This window comes from Mobula hypostoma, chromosome 5 (genome assembly GCF_963921235.1).
Source record: "Mobula hypostoma chromosome 5, sMobHyp1.1, whole genome shotgun sequence".
NCBI classification, from domain to species: Eukaryota; Metazoa; Chordata; class Chondrichthyes; order Myliobatiformes; family Myliobatidae; genus Mobula; species Mobula hypostoma.
In genome coordinates this window covers 16,402,299-16,418,519 of record NC_086101.1, presented here as the reverse complement: position 1 = coordinate 16,418,519, position 16,221 = coordinate 16,402,299, and the positions used below count along the sequence as shown (strand labels likewise).

Below are 16,221 nucleotides of genomic sequence, written 5' to 3'. Positions count from 1 at the left end.
TGTTTGCTGTTGTGTGCTGGGGCAGCAGGCTGAGGGTTAGCAGACACCAACAGAATCAACAAACTCATTCGTAAGGCCAGTGATGTTGTGGGGATGGAACTGGACTCTCTGATGGTGGTGTCTGAAAAGAGGATGCTGTCTAAGTTGCATGCCATCTTGGTCAATGTCTCCCATCCACTACATAATGTACTGGGTGGGCACAGGAGTACATTCAGCCAGAGACTCATTCCACCGAGATGCAACACCGAGCGTCATCGGAAGTCATTCCTGCCTATGGCCATCAAACTTTACAACTCCTCCCTGAGCCGATAGGCTGGTCCTGGGTTTATTTCATAATTTACTGGCATAATTTACATATTACTATTTAACGTTTTATTACTATTTAATTATTTATGGTGCAACTGTAACGAAAACCAATTTCCCCCGAGATCAATAAAGTATGACTGAGTATGAAATACAATACTGTATTTGTGAATGCGTCTTCATTCACTTCGGTAATGGAAATAAATGTGCACTTTTCCAAACGGGGGGGAATACAAGGGAATTGGGAGTCCTTGTACTGAACGCTCTAAAGCTTAATTTAGACGAGTCCCACTCATCATTTAGCCACTCTCCACCGTTACATCTGATATAAACACGGGATTAAACTTCAAGCAAGGCTGCAGCTCCGTTGTACAGTTCGGTGGCTCTAAAAAGAGCCGTTACGGGGTAGCCGGCGCCTGCCTCTAGGCTCAGGCGCGCTCGCCGCGGATGCGTCGCGCCAGGTGGATGTCTTTCGGCATGATGGTGACCCGCTTGGCGTGGATAGCACACAAGTTGGTGTCCTCGAACAGCCCCACTAGGTAGGCCTCGCTTGCCTCCTGCAGCGCCATCACGGCTGAGCTCTGGAAGCGCAGGTCCGTCTTGAAATCTTGAGCGATCTCACGGACCAGGCGCTGGAAGGGCAACTTGCGGATCAGCAGCTCGGTCGACTTCTGGTAGCGCCGGATCTCCCGCAGCGCCACCGTACCGGGCCGGTACCGGTGCGGCTTCTTCACGCCGCCGGTGGTCGGAGCGCTCTTGCGGGCGGCTTTAGTCGCCAGCTGCTTGCGGGGAGCTTTCCCTCCCGTCGATTTGCGTGCTGTCTGCTTAGTCCTCGCCATCTTACTCACCGCTCGTCGCTGAGCAACATGAGCTAACGGCCACAGCCGCTCCTTTTATAGCCCACGGGGCCCCCGCCCATTGGTCCGTGCCAGACCCACATCCTATTGGCTGCACGGCCGGTCCAGACCTCACGACGCCGCCGATAAATTGCTTTCATTGCCTTGATTAATTCACATCTGATTGGCCCTTTTGCCGCGCTCCCATTGGATGGTTTTCTAATGCTCCCATCCCCCCCTCCTGCATTTCCCGCCAAGACCCGATTGCGTTCCTTGTACAGTATTTCCTTTAAATTTCTCCTTGGGTCTTTTGTCAGGTACCTGACTCATTGTACGACTAGCATCTTAACATATGATCATCAGAAACTAGCATGGATGGATCGGGCCGAAGGGCCTGCTTTGAGGCCCAATTCATCCATGCTAGTCCCATTTACCTGTGTTTGGCCTGTCTCCCTCTAAACTAGGGATTCCTATCCTGGGATCCACAGACTCTTTGCTTAATAGCATTGGCCCAGAGCATAATAAAGGTTGGGAACCCCCGCTGGAAACCTTTCCTATCCATGTTTTGGTCCTAATATCATTTAAACAGTGTATTTATACCTTTCCTCACCACTCGTCCTATTTACCCACTACCCTCTGTGTGGACAAAGAGTTTCTCCTGAGATCCTCATTAAATCTCTCCGCTCTCATCTTCAATCCACACGCAGTGGCCACTTTATTAGCTACCCGACATCTTAATAAAGTGGCATGTTTGTGGTCATTTGGTGCGGTAGCCCATCCACTTGATGGTTCAATGTGTTCCACATTAAGAGATGCTCTTCTGTACACCACTGCTGTAATGCATGGTTATCTGAGTTCTGTCAGCTTGAACCAGTCTGGCCATTCTCCTCTGACCTCTCATTAACAAGGCGTTTTCACCCACAAAACTGAAGATCAACTGATGTTTTTTTTTGTTTTTCATACCATTCTCTGTGAACTCTACAGACTCTCGTGCATGAAAATCAGCAGTTTCTGAGATACTCAAACCACCCTGTCTGGCATCAACAATCATTCCACTGTAAAAGTCACTTAGATCACATTTCTTGATGTCTGGACTGAGCAACAACTGAACCTCTTGACCATGTCTGCACGCTTTTATGCATTGAGTTCCAGCCACACGATTAGCCTATTAGATATTTGCAATAATGAGCAGGTGTACTGGTGTACCTAATGAGGTGGCCTCTGGTTTTAGATTCTCGAACCCTGGGGGAAAAACAGTGAGGGGGGATCTTATTGAACCATATAAAATTCTAAAGGGATTGGACAGGCTAGATGCAGGAAGATTTTTCCCGATGTTGGGGAAGTCCAGAATGAGGGGTCACAGTTTAAGGATAAAGGGGAAGCCTTTTAGGACCGAGATGAGGAAAAACTTCTTCACACAGAGAGTGATGAATCTGTGGAATTCTCGGCCACAGGGAACAGCTGAGACCAGTCCATTGGCTATATCTAAGAGGGAGTTAGATATGGCCCTTGTGGCTAAAGGGATCGGGGGTATGGAGAGAAGGCAGTTACAGGGTTCTGAGTTGGATGATCAGCCATGATCATACTGAATGGCAGTGCAGGCTCGAAGGGCAGAATGGCCTACTCCTGCACCTATTTTCTATGTTTCTAAGAAAGAAAATGCATTGTCACGCACTCTTTGTGATGGCCATTACTTCCCACGACAGATCCTTTGAAATGATCTCTCCTGTCTATACTCCCTTGTCTATACTCCCTTGTAATTTCATAAGCCTACCAGATCACTCCTAAGCCCCTCTTTTTTTCTCAAGAGGGAAAAATCCAGGCCTGTCCATATATCTCAATCCATCAAGATCAAGCATCTTCCATGTGAGTCTCTTCTGTGCTCTTTCCCGATAAGGAAGTAATCCTGGGACTCTCAGGATGCAGAGGGTGGTCAGGAGTGGCTGAACACCTGCCAAAGCAGGGGGTGGAATCAGATACATTACTTTCTTTGGAGGTTGATTAGGCAGACTACAGGAGGAGGACACCGGGGGTCGATGAGCAAGTCCTCATTACGGGATTGGGGGGAGGGGTGGGTGGAGAGGGTCAGTAGCTCTAAATTCCATGGCGTTATCATTTCAAAGTATCTGTGCTGGGAAGTAACGGCCATCACAAAGAGGGCGTGACAACGCATTTACTTTCTTAGAAGTTTTGTATAGATTGGGGATGTTACCAAAAACTTTGACAAACTTCTCTAGATGCATGGCAGGGAGTGTCCTGACTGGTTTCACCATGGCCTGGTATGGAAACACCAATGGCCAGGAAGAGGTGGACACAGCCCGGTCCATCATGGGCAAAGCCCTCCCCGCACTGGGCACAGTTACAGGGAGCGTTGGCACAGTAAGGCATCAAGGACCCCACCATCCGGGACATGTCCCCTTCTCACCACCAGTACCAGGTCGGAGGCCCCACACCACCAGGTTCAGGAACAGCTAGTACCCCTCAGCCATCAGGGTCCTGAACTGGAGTGCCATCAATCGCCACTACTCTGAGCTGATCCTACGACCCACAGACTCACTTTCAAGGACTGTTTGTAACTCATGTTCTCAGTATCATTTTTATTTTCAATTTGACACAGCTGTCTTGCATCTTCTTCGCGTACCCTTCCTCTGCCGTGACAGCCCCCAGCCCGGCTGCGAAAGGAGGAGTGTTGGGCACGGGTCTAGCAACCCCATCCCGTAAAACCCCAGCACCAGCAGAAGCTGCAAAGACCTCACCCCCAGGAGGGGAAGGGTACACCACAAAGACACGTTACAGCCGGAAGTCTGGCTCAGGACAGAGTACTCTGGCGAGTTACTGGCTGCGGTCTCACCCAGTACGTCTGTCTCGTTTTACACATTGGCTCTTTGTCAGGCTTTGTGTACATACAGCTTCTTGCAAAATTCTGTTCTACTTCTTTTTTTTTCCCTCGTAAATTAAGCTCAAGGTAGTACATGGTAACATATAGGTACTATACTTTGAACTGTGACTGGGTCTGATGGATGGGGCAGGGAAAACAAGTCACTGAAGGATTTCAATTCCAAGTCACAAATCTGTACTCTGCACAGACGTAGTCCAGCAGGCCGAGCAGCACCTGTGGGGGGTGGCGGGGGGAAGGACTTGTCAACGTTTCCGCATCAGAACTGCGAGTGGGGAGGAAAGGCAGAGGCGGGCGGTGTAATGTGAGAGGGGGAGTGGAAAGAAAGGATTCCAGGGTGTCTGGTGGGCTGAGGAGGGATGTGAGACGATGGGTAGGTAGTGGCAGAGGGGGGCGTGGAGCGGGGTGGGCGGGGGGTGTGGGGTTGAGAGAGACTACTAGGTGATAGAGACAGAAAAAGAGAGGGGAAAAAAGGAGGGAAACAGTCCAGATGATGGGTCCCGATCTGAAACGTTGACTGTCTATTTCTCCCCCACCCTCAACAACTGCTGCCTGACCCGTTGAGTTCCTCCAGTATCCATCCCCTCCTTCCATGGTGCACCCTCCTCTCCTATCAGATTCCTTCTTCTCAGCCCTTTACCTTTCACCTCCCAGCTTCTCAGTTCATCCCTTCAGACCCACCTTCCTACCTTCCCTCTCACCTGGTCTCACCTGTCACCTGCCAGCTTGTACTCCTTCACCTCCCCCCCCCCGCCCCCCGATTCTTGCAACTGCAGTCTCTTGTGTTCCCTTCAGCAACGACTCCACAACCCAATCTGCCCAGCTGGCATCCGGAAGGAAAGTGGCTGGACACCATGCCCCACTCTAAACACTTCATCGGACCATATTTACAAGACAAGGGACAAAAAGGTGGCCATGGTGAGGTGGGGGAACTGAGGACTGTGATCACATTGAAACACTTTGCTGCAGTTTCACCAGGCAACATCAATTTCAGGGCTCGCAAGGGCACAGCTCAGAGCTGAAACATTTACCACTTAGCACTGGCTGTATTCAGTTTTACACCAAACGATCTCTCGGACAGCAGCTGCAAGGGGTGAGGTGGTTTACCGTACTTTGCAAACAAGTGTTCACCAAGAGCAGCTCTGGCTGGAAAGTCAGTAGCAGTGAAACAAGAGGAGACGCACTGACAGATGTTAAATAAAGTGTATTAAACAGAAAGGGTACAATTGTTGCAAATCTGAATTTGGAAACATTGGTACAGGAATGAAAGGAAAATGGAAGTCTATGTGGGAGGGCAGGGTTAGATTGATCTTGGAGTAGGTTAATGGTCAGTACAACATTGTGGGCTGAATGGCCTGTACTGTGCTATAATGTTCTATTTCTGTGTTCATTGCCGTGGATGGTGATACAATGGGGACACTTACAAGAGTTTTAGATGGGCAAGTGGAGGGTTATAGGCTGTGTGGGAGGGAAGGGTTAGATTGATCTGGAAGTGGTTTAAACGGTCAGCACAATACTGCAGGCCAAAGGGCCTGTGCTGTTCTGCGTTCCATAAGCTTTCCTTTCGTCCACTTCCGTTCACAGCGCACATTTTATGGGCAGGCTGTGGTTTATTCCAGCAGCGAGTAACAATTCAGAGAGCTGGGGAGTGTAGAAATGGTAAAACTGGCCCCAAAGCAGAGAACAACAGGAATTCTGCAGATGCTGGAAATTCAAGCAACACACATCAAAGTTGCTGGTGAACGCAGCAGGCCAGGCAGCATCTATAGGAAGAGGCGCAGTCGACGTTTCAGGCCGAGACCCTTCGTCAGTCCTGACGAAGGGTCTCGGCCTGAAACGTCGACTGTGCCTCTTCCTATAGATGCTGCCTGGCCTGCTGCGTTCACCAGCAACTTTGATGTGTGTTGCCCAAAGCAGAGACATCTCTTTCTCCCTTATCAGGGAGAGAGAGCCTGTGGTATGTCAAATACCGAGTGGGTGAGCAAGTAGTCTTTGGAGTACAGCACTGCAAGTCTCTGTCTTTGCTGTTGATTTTGCTGCACTCTTGAGTGCTCAGTGATGGGCGCCGATGTTTTTCTTTGCCGTTGGGAGGAGAGGGTATCGTTGCTCGCTGCTGATTACACGCAGGAGGGAGGGGAGCTGGGGAGGACTTTGGGGTTCTAACACTTAACTGTTGTTCATTATTTGGGGTATTCCTCTGTTTTCGTGGATGTTTGCGAAGTAAAAGCATTTCAGGATGTATATTATATGTATGTCTCTGACATTGAATTGTACCTTTGAACCTTTGAAATTCTGGCAATTAAAAGAGTGCAGAGAAGCATTTGGGAGGAGGCAATGACACGTCGCTAAGGATTATATCAAAGCGGAGATACCATTGATTAAAAGCAACAAAGACTGGGATGTTTTATAAAGGTAAGGTTGTTAAAACAGAGAAGCAGTGTTTCCGATCTTCAGGATGTTGGGTGGGTGAGGGAGTGAGATGGTTAAGAACAAGGGTAGTCTTTTCAAGTAATTCTGATGTGTTCCAAGTGATTTCTTTTTTCCTTCTTGAAGTCCAGTTACCCTAAAAAAAGCAAAAGAAATACAGATTTCACAAAACCTTGCAAAGTTTAAAATATGCAATGCTTTCTCAGCTTTTTATTTTAACTAAAGGCCATTCGGCCTATAGACTCTATACTGGCTCACAGAGCAATACCGAGAGAGACCTTCCAATAGTCGAGGTTGGCCATGAATGTTTGGTCCTAGATGTGCACACGATACGCGAGCCGGGACAGGACGATATGGAGAGCAAGCTGATGCCCGTGCAGCAGGCTCCCCCTCTCCAAGCAGCTGATGAACCCAAAGGAACGGCCGAGACCGACACAGTTTAGTACCAGCAGCGTCGCAGGAGTTGCCAGTCAAAGTTGAACTCAACATAGGACTGCCTGAGGGACTCCAACTCTGGATTTTCCCCTCGGGGTTAACTCCTGAAGCCTTCCCCATGAGTGGGTAGAACCGAAAGGCACAGAAGGTTTGAGATCAGAGTTTTCCTTTTCCTAGATGAACTGCCAACTATGGCTGACAAGCCTCACCTGACCAAATTGACTAATTTTAAGGTGCCAGTAAACTGCCTTTGCCCCTTCTCCTGTCAGTAGAGACAGCACCACCAGGATTAGCAGCTAAGCCTCATGTGAGGGTCAGGAGCTGGACTTGGCTGTCGGAGGTGCCCACCACCGGGAGCATTGAATGGGTAATGGGACCTTGTCCCCATTACCACCCCCAGCGATAACAACCTTAAGGAACCAGAGCAACACCATCAGACCTGATATCCCTTAACCCTTTCTCATGAACTGCCCCCGACCACCTTCTAGATAGATCCTGCATGTGGAGGGGTCTGGCCCATACACAGGCAGAAGGGCCTCCACTTTAATTTAGCACCGTGGTCAGCACAGACCTCGTGAGCCGAAGGGCCATTTCCTATGCTGTTCTACGTGAAACCGCAGAACCCGGGGGGATTCCACACTGTCACAGGGAGAACTTGCAAACAGCAAACAGACAGCGGCAGATAGAAAGACGTCCCTTGAGAACAGGGATGAGGAGGGGTTTCTTTAGCCAGAGGGTGGTGAATCTGTGGAATTCACTGCCACAGGCGGTCGTGGAGTCCAAGTCTTTGGGAATATTTGAAGTGGAGGTTGATAGGTTCTTGATTAGTAAGGGCATCGAAGGTTACAGGGAGAAGACAGGAGACTGGGGTTGAGAGGGATAATAAATCAGCCATGATGGAATGGTGGATCAGACTAGATGGGCAGAATGGCCTGGTTCTGCTTCCAAGTGTTATGGTCTTAACGTTGCGATTGAGCCCAGATGTGAGTCAGAGGCTCTACCAGCTACTCCACCAAGCTGCATCTCCCCTCCTTCACATCAGACCAGGGAAGGCCTGAGGATTCCCCTCCTTGCAAAACATCGCTTAAGCTTTTATGACAAACAGCAGTTTGATGGTCACTGTTAAAGTTTTGATTCCAGGTTTATTCAGTGACTGAAGTTAAATCCAAGGATTTGAGCGCACAGTTCTTGAGCAAGTCTCTGAATACACGTAACTTGACCAGCACACTACCCTAACCGTGATACAGAGCCACAACCCGAAACGACACCCGTCCCTCTTCCTCCACAGGTGCTGCTCGACCTGCTGAGTTTCCCCAGCAGTTTGGTTTTTTTGCTCCAGATTCCAGCATCTGCATTCTCTTCAGACCTTTCATTTGTTTTAATTGTGTTGTTTATTATACGATTTATAGAACATAGAGCACAGGAGCAGGCCAATCAGCCCGTAATGTTGTGCCGAAGCAGCTATGGATCAAATCAAAACCATACAAACACTAATCCCTCCAATCTACACCATGTCCATATCCCTCCATCTTCCTGACATCCATGTTCCTATCTACACGTCTCTTAAAATCCTCCGATGTCGTTGCCTCCACTGTCATTCCAGGCACCCAGCACATCCCTCACAGCCCCTTTGAACTTACCCCTCTCACCTTCAATGCATCCCTCTGGTATTAAACACTTCAACCCTGGGAGAAGGATACTCTCTGTCCACTCTACCTGTGCCCCTCATAATCTTGTGAACCTCTATTAGATCCCCCCTCAGCCCACGACACTCCAGAGAAAACAGCCCAGGTTTATGCAGCCTCTGGTGATAGCACATGCCCTCTGAACCAGTCAGGATCCTGGTCAACCTCCTCCACACCTTCTCCAAAGCCTCAACATCCTTCCTATAATGGGGCGACTAGAACTGTACCCAGTACCCCAGGTGTGGCCTAACCAGAGTTTTATGAAATTTCACTGCTGTTATTATGTTACTTATGTCTGCATAACTTTTTAAAGATGTCAGGTGATAGTTGAGGCCATAAGACATATGAGCTGAATTAAGCCACCTGGCCCATCGAGTCTGCTCCGCCATTCAGTCATGGCTGGTCGTCCTATTCAATCCCAGTTCCCGGCCTTCTCCCCGTAACCTTTCAAGAACCTATCAATCTCTGCCTTAAATACACCCAATGACTTGGCCTCCACAGCTGCTCATGGCAACAAATTTCACAAATTCACCACCCTTTGGCTATAGAAATTTCTCCGCATCTCTGTTTTGAAAGGGTGCCCCTCTATCGTGAGGATGTGCCCTCTTGTCCTAGACTCTCCCACCATGGGAAACATCCTTTCCGCATTTACTCTGTCCAGGCCTTTCAACATTCGAAAGGTTTTTCAATGAGATCCTTCTTCATCCTTCTGAATTCCAGCGAGTACAAACCCTGAGCCATCAAATATTCTCATATGATAACACTTTCATTCCTGGAATTATCCTTGTGAACCTCCTCTGGACCCTCTCCAATGCCAGCACATCTTTTCTAAGATGAGGAGCCCAAAACCGTTCACAAGGTGAGGCCTCACCAGTGCCTTATTAAGCCTCAGCATCACATCCTCGCTGTTGTATTCTAGACCTCTTGAAACGAATGCTAACATTGCATTTGCCTTCCTCACCACCGACTCAACCTGCAAGTTAACCTTCAGGGTGTTCTGCACAAGGACTCCCAAGTCCCTTTGCATCTCAGATTTTTGGATTTTCTCCCCGTTCAGAAAATAGTCTGCACATTTATTTCTATTACCAAAGTGCATGACCATGCATTTCCCAACATGGTATTTCATCTACCATTTTCTTGCCCATTCTCCTAATCTGTCTAAGTCCTTCTGCAGCCTTCCTGTTTCCTCAACATTACCTGCCCCTCCATCAATCTTCGTAGCATCTGCAAACTTTGGCGACAAAGCCATCTATTCCATTATCTAAATTATTGATATACAGCATAAAAAGAAGTGGTCCCAACACCGACCCCTGCAGAACACCACTAGTCACCGGCAGCAACCAGACAAGGATCCTTTTATTCCCACTCACTGCCTCCTACCAATCAGCCAATGCTCTAACCATGTTAGTAACTTTCCTGTAATACCATGGGCTCTTAATGTGGTAAGTAGCCTTATGTGTGGCACCTTGTCAAAGTTGAGACCAGGTGAGGGGGAAGGTGGGTGGGAGGGAGGGGACAGGTGGAAGAGATTAAGGCCTGAAAAGAAAAAACCTAATTGGAGACCACATTGGATCATGGGAAAAAGGGAAGGAAGAGGGGAACCTGGAGGAGATGATGGGCAGGTGAGAGAAGAGGAGTAACCACAGGCAGTGGTGAATCTGTGGAATTCTCTGCCACAGGAAACAGTTGAGGCCAGTTCATTGGCTATATTTAAGAGGGAGTTAGATATGGCCCTTGTGGCTAAAGGGATCAGGGGGTATGGAGGGAAGGCTGGTACAGGGTTCTGTTGGATGGTCAGCCATGATCATACTGACTGGCAGTGCAGGCTCGAAGGGCCGAATGGCCTACTCCTGCACCTATTTTCTATGTTTCTATGTTTCTAATAAGGAATGGAAACACAGAAAAGGAGGGAGGAGTCAGAAATATCCAGAAGTTAGAGAAACCAATGATTATGTCATCAGGTTGAAGGCTACACAGTTGGAATATGAAGTGTTGCTCCTCCAACCTGAGTGTGGCCTCATCATGGCAGTAGAGGAGGTCATGGACCGACCTGTCAGAATGGGAACAGGACGTCCAACTGAAGTGGGTGGCCACCGCTAGACCGTGCCTTTTGCAGTGGACAGAACGAAGGGATTCGGCGAAGCAGACCCACAGACGACATCAGATCTCACTAATGCAGAGGAGGCCACACCACGAGTACTGGATACTGTAAATGACCCTGACAGACTTGCAGGTGAAGCCTCTTTGTTCCAGCCCAGGACCCAAGGTCACCAGGCACACCAAGACAAGATAGGGTGCGAATGAAAGACTGTTGGGCACACACTCACTGTTGGACAGTTACTTTACTGAATCGAGGTATTATTGGCCATAGCATGCAGGTTTTATTAGTTACTGATTCGTGAAATAGGTTTTGTGATTGGTACTGATATCTAATAAGGGAAACAGTCGCACACTTCATTAAATATACTTAATATCACATACTTTCATAAGTCGAGGGATAGAGTTTAAGAGTCGCGATGTAATGATGCAGCTCTATAAAACTCCGGTTAGGCCACACTTGGAGTACTGTGTCCAGTTCTGGTCGCCTCACTATAGGAAAGATGTGGAAGCATTGGAAAGGGTACAGAGGAGATTTACCAGGATGCTGCCTGGTTTAGAGAGTATGCATTATGATCAGAGATTAAGGGAGCTAGGGCTTTATTCTTTGGAGAGAAGGAGGATGAGAGGAGACATGATAGAGGTGTACAAGATAATAAGAGGAATAGATGGAGTGGATAGCCAGCGCCTCTTCCCCAGGGCACCACTGCTCAATACAAGAGGACATGGCTTTAAGGTAAGGGGTGGGAAGTTCAAGGGGGATATTAGAGGAAGGTTTTTTACTCAGAGAGTGGTTGGTGCGTGGAATGCACTGCCTGAGTCAGTGGTGGAGGCAGATACACTAGTGAAGTTTAAGAGACTACTGGACAGGTATATGGAGGAATTTAAGTTGGGGGCTTATATGGGAGGCAGGGTTTGAGGGTCGGCACAACATTGTGGGCTGAAGGGCCTGTACTGTGCTGTACTATTCTATGTTCTGTGTTCTATATACAGATAGATTTTTGCATAGCAGGGAATTTGTGTCAAAAAGGCAGGTCAGAGGAGCTGAGTCCATGGTTGTGGGAAATGAAATTAGGAAATAAGTCCTGGTTGTTTGAATCCAGTTTATCAGTGGAAATACAAGGCAGGCAGCAGTCCTTACCTGTGTAGCAGACGAAAGGAAACTTGAAATCGCACGGCACGTCCTTCCACCGGCCGTTGAGCATGATGACGCAGACGGACATGGTGGAGAAGTCCATCGGGTAGAAGTGGTCCCAGTTGGAGAAGTTGAACTCGTCTCCGTTGGCCCACATCCAGCTGTACTCGGACTGGTGCCTGTTGAACAGGCCGATCCAGGCCGGAACGTCAGTCCGGAGAACCTGTGCCACCAGCACATTCTCCTCCAGCGACTGTATGCTGGCCAGCTCCGAGTATTCCGCCCGGCAGTGGTTTTGTGCTTCAATCCACATCTTCTCACGCTTCACTAAGACATACTCCTTGGTAAGGGCCATCGGGATAGGGTCTGGAGGATGGGCAGGACAACAAGGCTATCTGATTCAGAGGCACAAAACACTGGAACCTAAAGCAACATATCATCTTATGGGGGAACTTAATGGGTCTGTGGGCAGAGGGGTGGTGACAGGGAACAATTGTTGAGGTTTCTGATCTGTGGTCTTGGCCTGAAATATCAGCAATTCCTTCACCCCACCTATCCTTGCACAGATGTTGGGCTGGCAGGGTGCACGTGCTGGGAAGGAACAGAGCTAAAAGCCAGCAACGTAGTAAGCAGATACTGTTACCTCAGTAAGACCCAACAGATCTAGTAACTATCTCATGGGAAGTACAGCCAGCCAACTTTAAGGAAATCCCCTGCATATTTCAAGTAAGGTATAGATGTCCAAACATAAGTGATTCTGCAGATGCTGGATAACCTTAATAATAACTTTATTTATAGAGCACTTATTGTACAGATGTATAGTTCAAAGTACTTTACATTGGATAAAAGTGCAAATATTTAAATAAAATTTAAAAACCCAGAAATAAAAATGAACATGAAAATAAAGACAAAAAAGATGTTTGTTAAAAGCAAGATTAATAAATAGGTTTTGAGCTGGTGTTTAGAAGTGTCAATAAGTCTGCATCCCTTATAGTTTTAGATATTGAATTCCACAGTTTAGGAGCATAGTTTGAAAAAAGATGACCTGCCAATTATCTTTGAGGAAGAGGATTTGAACTTAAGGGACTGGTGGAAGGAGACCTGAGAACTCAAGCAGAATTATAAAATGGAAGTGATTGGGTGATGTTCCCTGATCACAGACCATTAAGAGCTTTAAAAACAAGTAAGAGAACTTTAAAACCAATTCTGACAGGAAGCCAATGTAGTGTAGCTAGTATGGGAGTTACATGTTCTCTCATCCTGGTTTCAATTAAAAGTATAGCAGCAGCATTCTAAATGAGTTAAGCTTTATTAACAGTTTGCTTTGGAAGGCCAGTAGAAAGTGCATTGCAGTAATCTAGTCTGCTCGATATAAAGGCATGAATTTGATTTACAGCATCATTGCGTGCAGAAACAAACGTACCTTCGCAATATTTAAGTGTAGAACTGTTGCTCTGGTCAGTTTCTTTATGTGGGACCTAAAATTCAAGTCTGGATCAGGGATAACACCCAGGCTAGTTCTGATTTTACAAGGGGAGCCAAGCTCCCAGGTTTATCAACAGGTTTATCTCTTTTGGCTTTGGGACCAACCAGAAGTATTTCAGTTTCATCTTCATTTAGTTTGAGGAGATTATTGCTCATCCGTTTGTTTATTGCAGTCATAGCAGACGTCAGAGAAGATCGAGTGTTATCATCAACAGGCTCAACCGAGATATACCATTGTGTGTCACCTGAATAAACTGAAACAACAGATACAAAATGCTGGAAGAACTCAGTTGGTCAGGGACCATCTATGGGAGGGTATGAAGAGCCTCTTTCCAAACCTTCATCAGGACTGGAAAGGAAGGGGGAAGAAGAAGACAGAATAAGAAGGTACGGGAGAGGGAGGAGTACAAGCTGGCAGGTGATAGGTGAGGGAGAAGGAGGGAGGATGGACAAAAGGTGGTGATAGGTGGAAGAGGTAAGGGGATGAAGAAAAAAGAATCCAGTGGTCCATGGAAAAAAGGGAAGAATAGGAGCACAACAGGGAGGTCATGGGCAGGAAAGGAGAAGAGAAGGGATTGAGAGGGGAACTAGACTGGGAAATGAGGAGAAATTACCGGAGGTTGGAGAAATCGATATTCATGCCATCAGTTTGGAGGCTACCTAGACGGAGTATTAGGTGTTTCTCTTCATTGTGACAATAGAGGAGGCCATGCACCGACATGTCAGAATAGGAATGGAAAGCCAAATTGAAATATTTCATTCCACCCTTCACTTGGTCTCACCTATCACCTGCCAGCTTGTACCCTTTCCTCTCCTCCACCATCTTATTCTGACTCTGCACCCGTCCTTTCTAGTCCTGATGAAGGGTCTCGGCCTGAAATGTCGACTATTTATTCCCCTCCATGGACGCTGCCTGACTTGCTGAGTTCCTCCAGCATTTTGTGCGTGTTGCTGAGATATACAAAGATTTGCACCAATAACCATCGACCTGCTCTCCCTACCAGCACCCCCTGTAAGTCTGTGTTGCTCCCTCTAATACATACTCCAAGGTGAGTGAATTACTATGAGCTTGAGATATTCAAGGAGGACTGAGGTCGGGGTTGACTTGGATGTGATATGCAAGCCAAGGCAGCAAGCTGTTGTCCATGTTGTTCCCCTCTCCACACAGCTGGTGAATCCAAAGGAATGGCACAGGCTGGCACCAGCAGCATCGCAGGAGTTGCCAGTCAGCATTGACGGCAATGCTGGACGGCCTTCGGGACTCCAGCTCCGGATTTTCCCTCGTGGTTTTCTCCCAAAGCCTTCCACATGATTGGGTATAGCCATAAGGCAGCAGAGGTTTGAGATCAAAGTCACGTAGGTCACACTTGCTTCCCGTTCTGAACAATAACGGAACCTCGTGACCGTGCCTGCGTGCTTTTCTGCACCGAGTTGCAGTCACGTGATTGGCTGATTAGACATTTGCATTAATGAGCAGGTGCACAGGTGTTCCTAATAAAGTGGACACCGACTGCATACAAGAATAAACTGTGCAATGTCGTTTCATTCTTTGCATTCATAGCCGCACACACCAATAACACTGCTGGCTCTCATGTGGCCCCCTGCAGTGGTACATTACTACAATATACTGATCAACTGAACCTCCACAAGCCTTTAAGTATAAAGATAAGGATTCGCAGGTGGGGATTAAGCAGAGGCTCCTGGTAAAGTAACGGTGAGAGACATGTTGACGCTTTTTCTTTATTTTGAGATACAGCACAGAACAGGTCATTTTGGGCCACTGAGCCACACTGCCCCCGAAACCCACTAACTTGACCCTGAGCCTAATCACAGGACAATTTACACTGGCCAATTAAACTACTAACCGGTACATCTTTGGACTGTGGGATGAAACCGGAGCACCCGGAGGAAACCCACGTGCCCAGGGGAAGGAGGTACAAACCTTCTTATAGAGCACACCAGGACTGAATTCCAACGCTCCGAGTTGCGATGGTGCCACGCCATCCACGAAGTTACCGTATTACGCGCCACCCCCCACCCCCCCCATCCCCGAAGTGTTGTTGGGGCAGCCGCAGAATGAGACGTATAGCGCAGAAACAGGCCCTTCGAACCAACCGGCCAAACGGAGAGCACATTTGCGCCTACCTGCAAAGGGACTCCTTGCTGAGAGAATGGAGATTTGGCTCTGCTCATCAACCGAAGACAGCAAATCGAAATCGACGGGAGCGAAGACCTGCTGCTTGGCCCCTTGAAGCAAATCTGATGAAGTAATAAGAGGTTTCGCTGTCAATGGCGAGGATTTTGCGAGTGGTCAGGATATTCTTTGCTAAGTCAAAGTTACCTCCTTGTACTTATTTCACCTGTATCACATTTCACCTACAATCGGCATATAGGAAGGAGACTGAAAATCTGGCTAAGTGGTGTCACAAAGACAACCTGTCACTCAAAGTTACCAAGAACAAGGAGATGATTATTGACTTCAGGAGGAGGAAATCAGAAGTCCGTGAGCCTGTCCTCATTCGGGAATCAGAGGTGGAGAGGGTCAGTTATTTTAAATTCCTCAATGTTATCATTTCAGAGGATCTGTCCTGGGTCCAGCATGTAAGTGCTATTATTAAAAAAAAGCACAGCAGTGCCCAGGAACAGTTATTACAGCTCAAACATCAGGCTCGTGAACTAGAACGGATAACTTCACTCAACTTCAGTTGCCACATCACTGAACTGCTCCCACTGAACTTCATCTCACACCCTTGATATTTATTGCTTATTTTTTAAATTATTATTATTTTTTCCTCTTTCTTTTAGTATTTGCACAGTTTGTTCTTTTATTTTTGCACATTGGTTGTTGTCCGCTCCGTTGGGTGTGGCCTTTCATTGATTCTATGGTGTTTCTTGTAATTACTGTGTTTGCCTGCAAGAAAA

At 47.6% G+C, this 16,221-nt stretch overlaps 2 protein-coding genes across 2 annotated transcripts in view; both read right to left on the bottom strand.

The window, feature by feature from the left end:
• Nucleotides 1-371: 371 nt before the first annotated feature.
• Nucleotides 372-1,143, bottom strand: LOC134346127 (histone H3-like). Its single transcript, XM_063047431.1, has one exon. It carries the CDS (start codon nt 1,140-1,142, stop codon nt 732-734), a length of 411 nt encoding a protein of 136 aa, XP_062903501.1. The 5' UTR covers nt 1,143; the 3' UTR covers nt 372-731.
• A 3,926-nt stretch (nt 1,144-5,069) lies between these two features.
• LOC134346463 (C-type mannose receptor 2-like) overlaps nt 5,070-16,221 on the bottom strand; it is a 66,600-nt gene continuing 55,448 nt past the window's right edge. Inside the window, exons 13-15 of the mRNA XM_063047831.1 lie at nt 15,445-15,558; nt 11,821-12,180; nt 5,070-5,119 (exon numbers count right to left, since the gene is read on the bottom strand). Of these exons, the coding sequence (XP_062903901.1) occupies nt 5,070-5,119; nt 11,821-12,180; nt 15,445-15,558 (524 nt within the window). The remainder of the gene's footprint in view (nt 5,120-11,820; nt 12,181-15,444; nt 15,559-16,221) is intronic.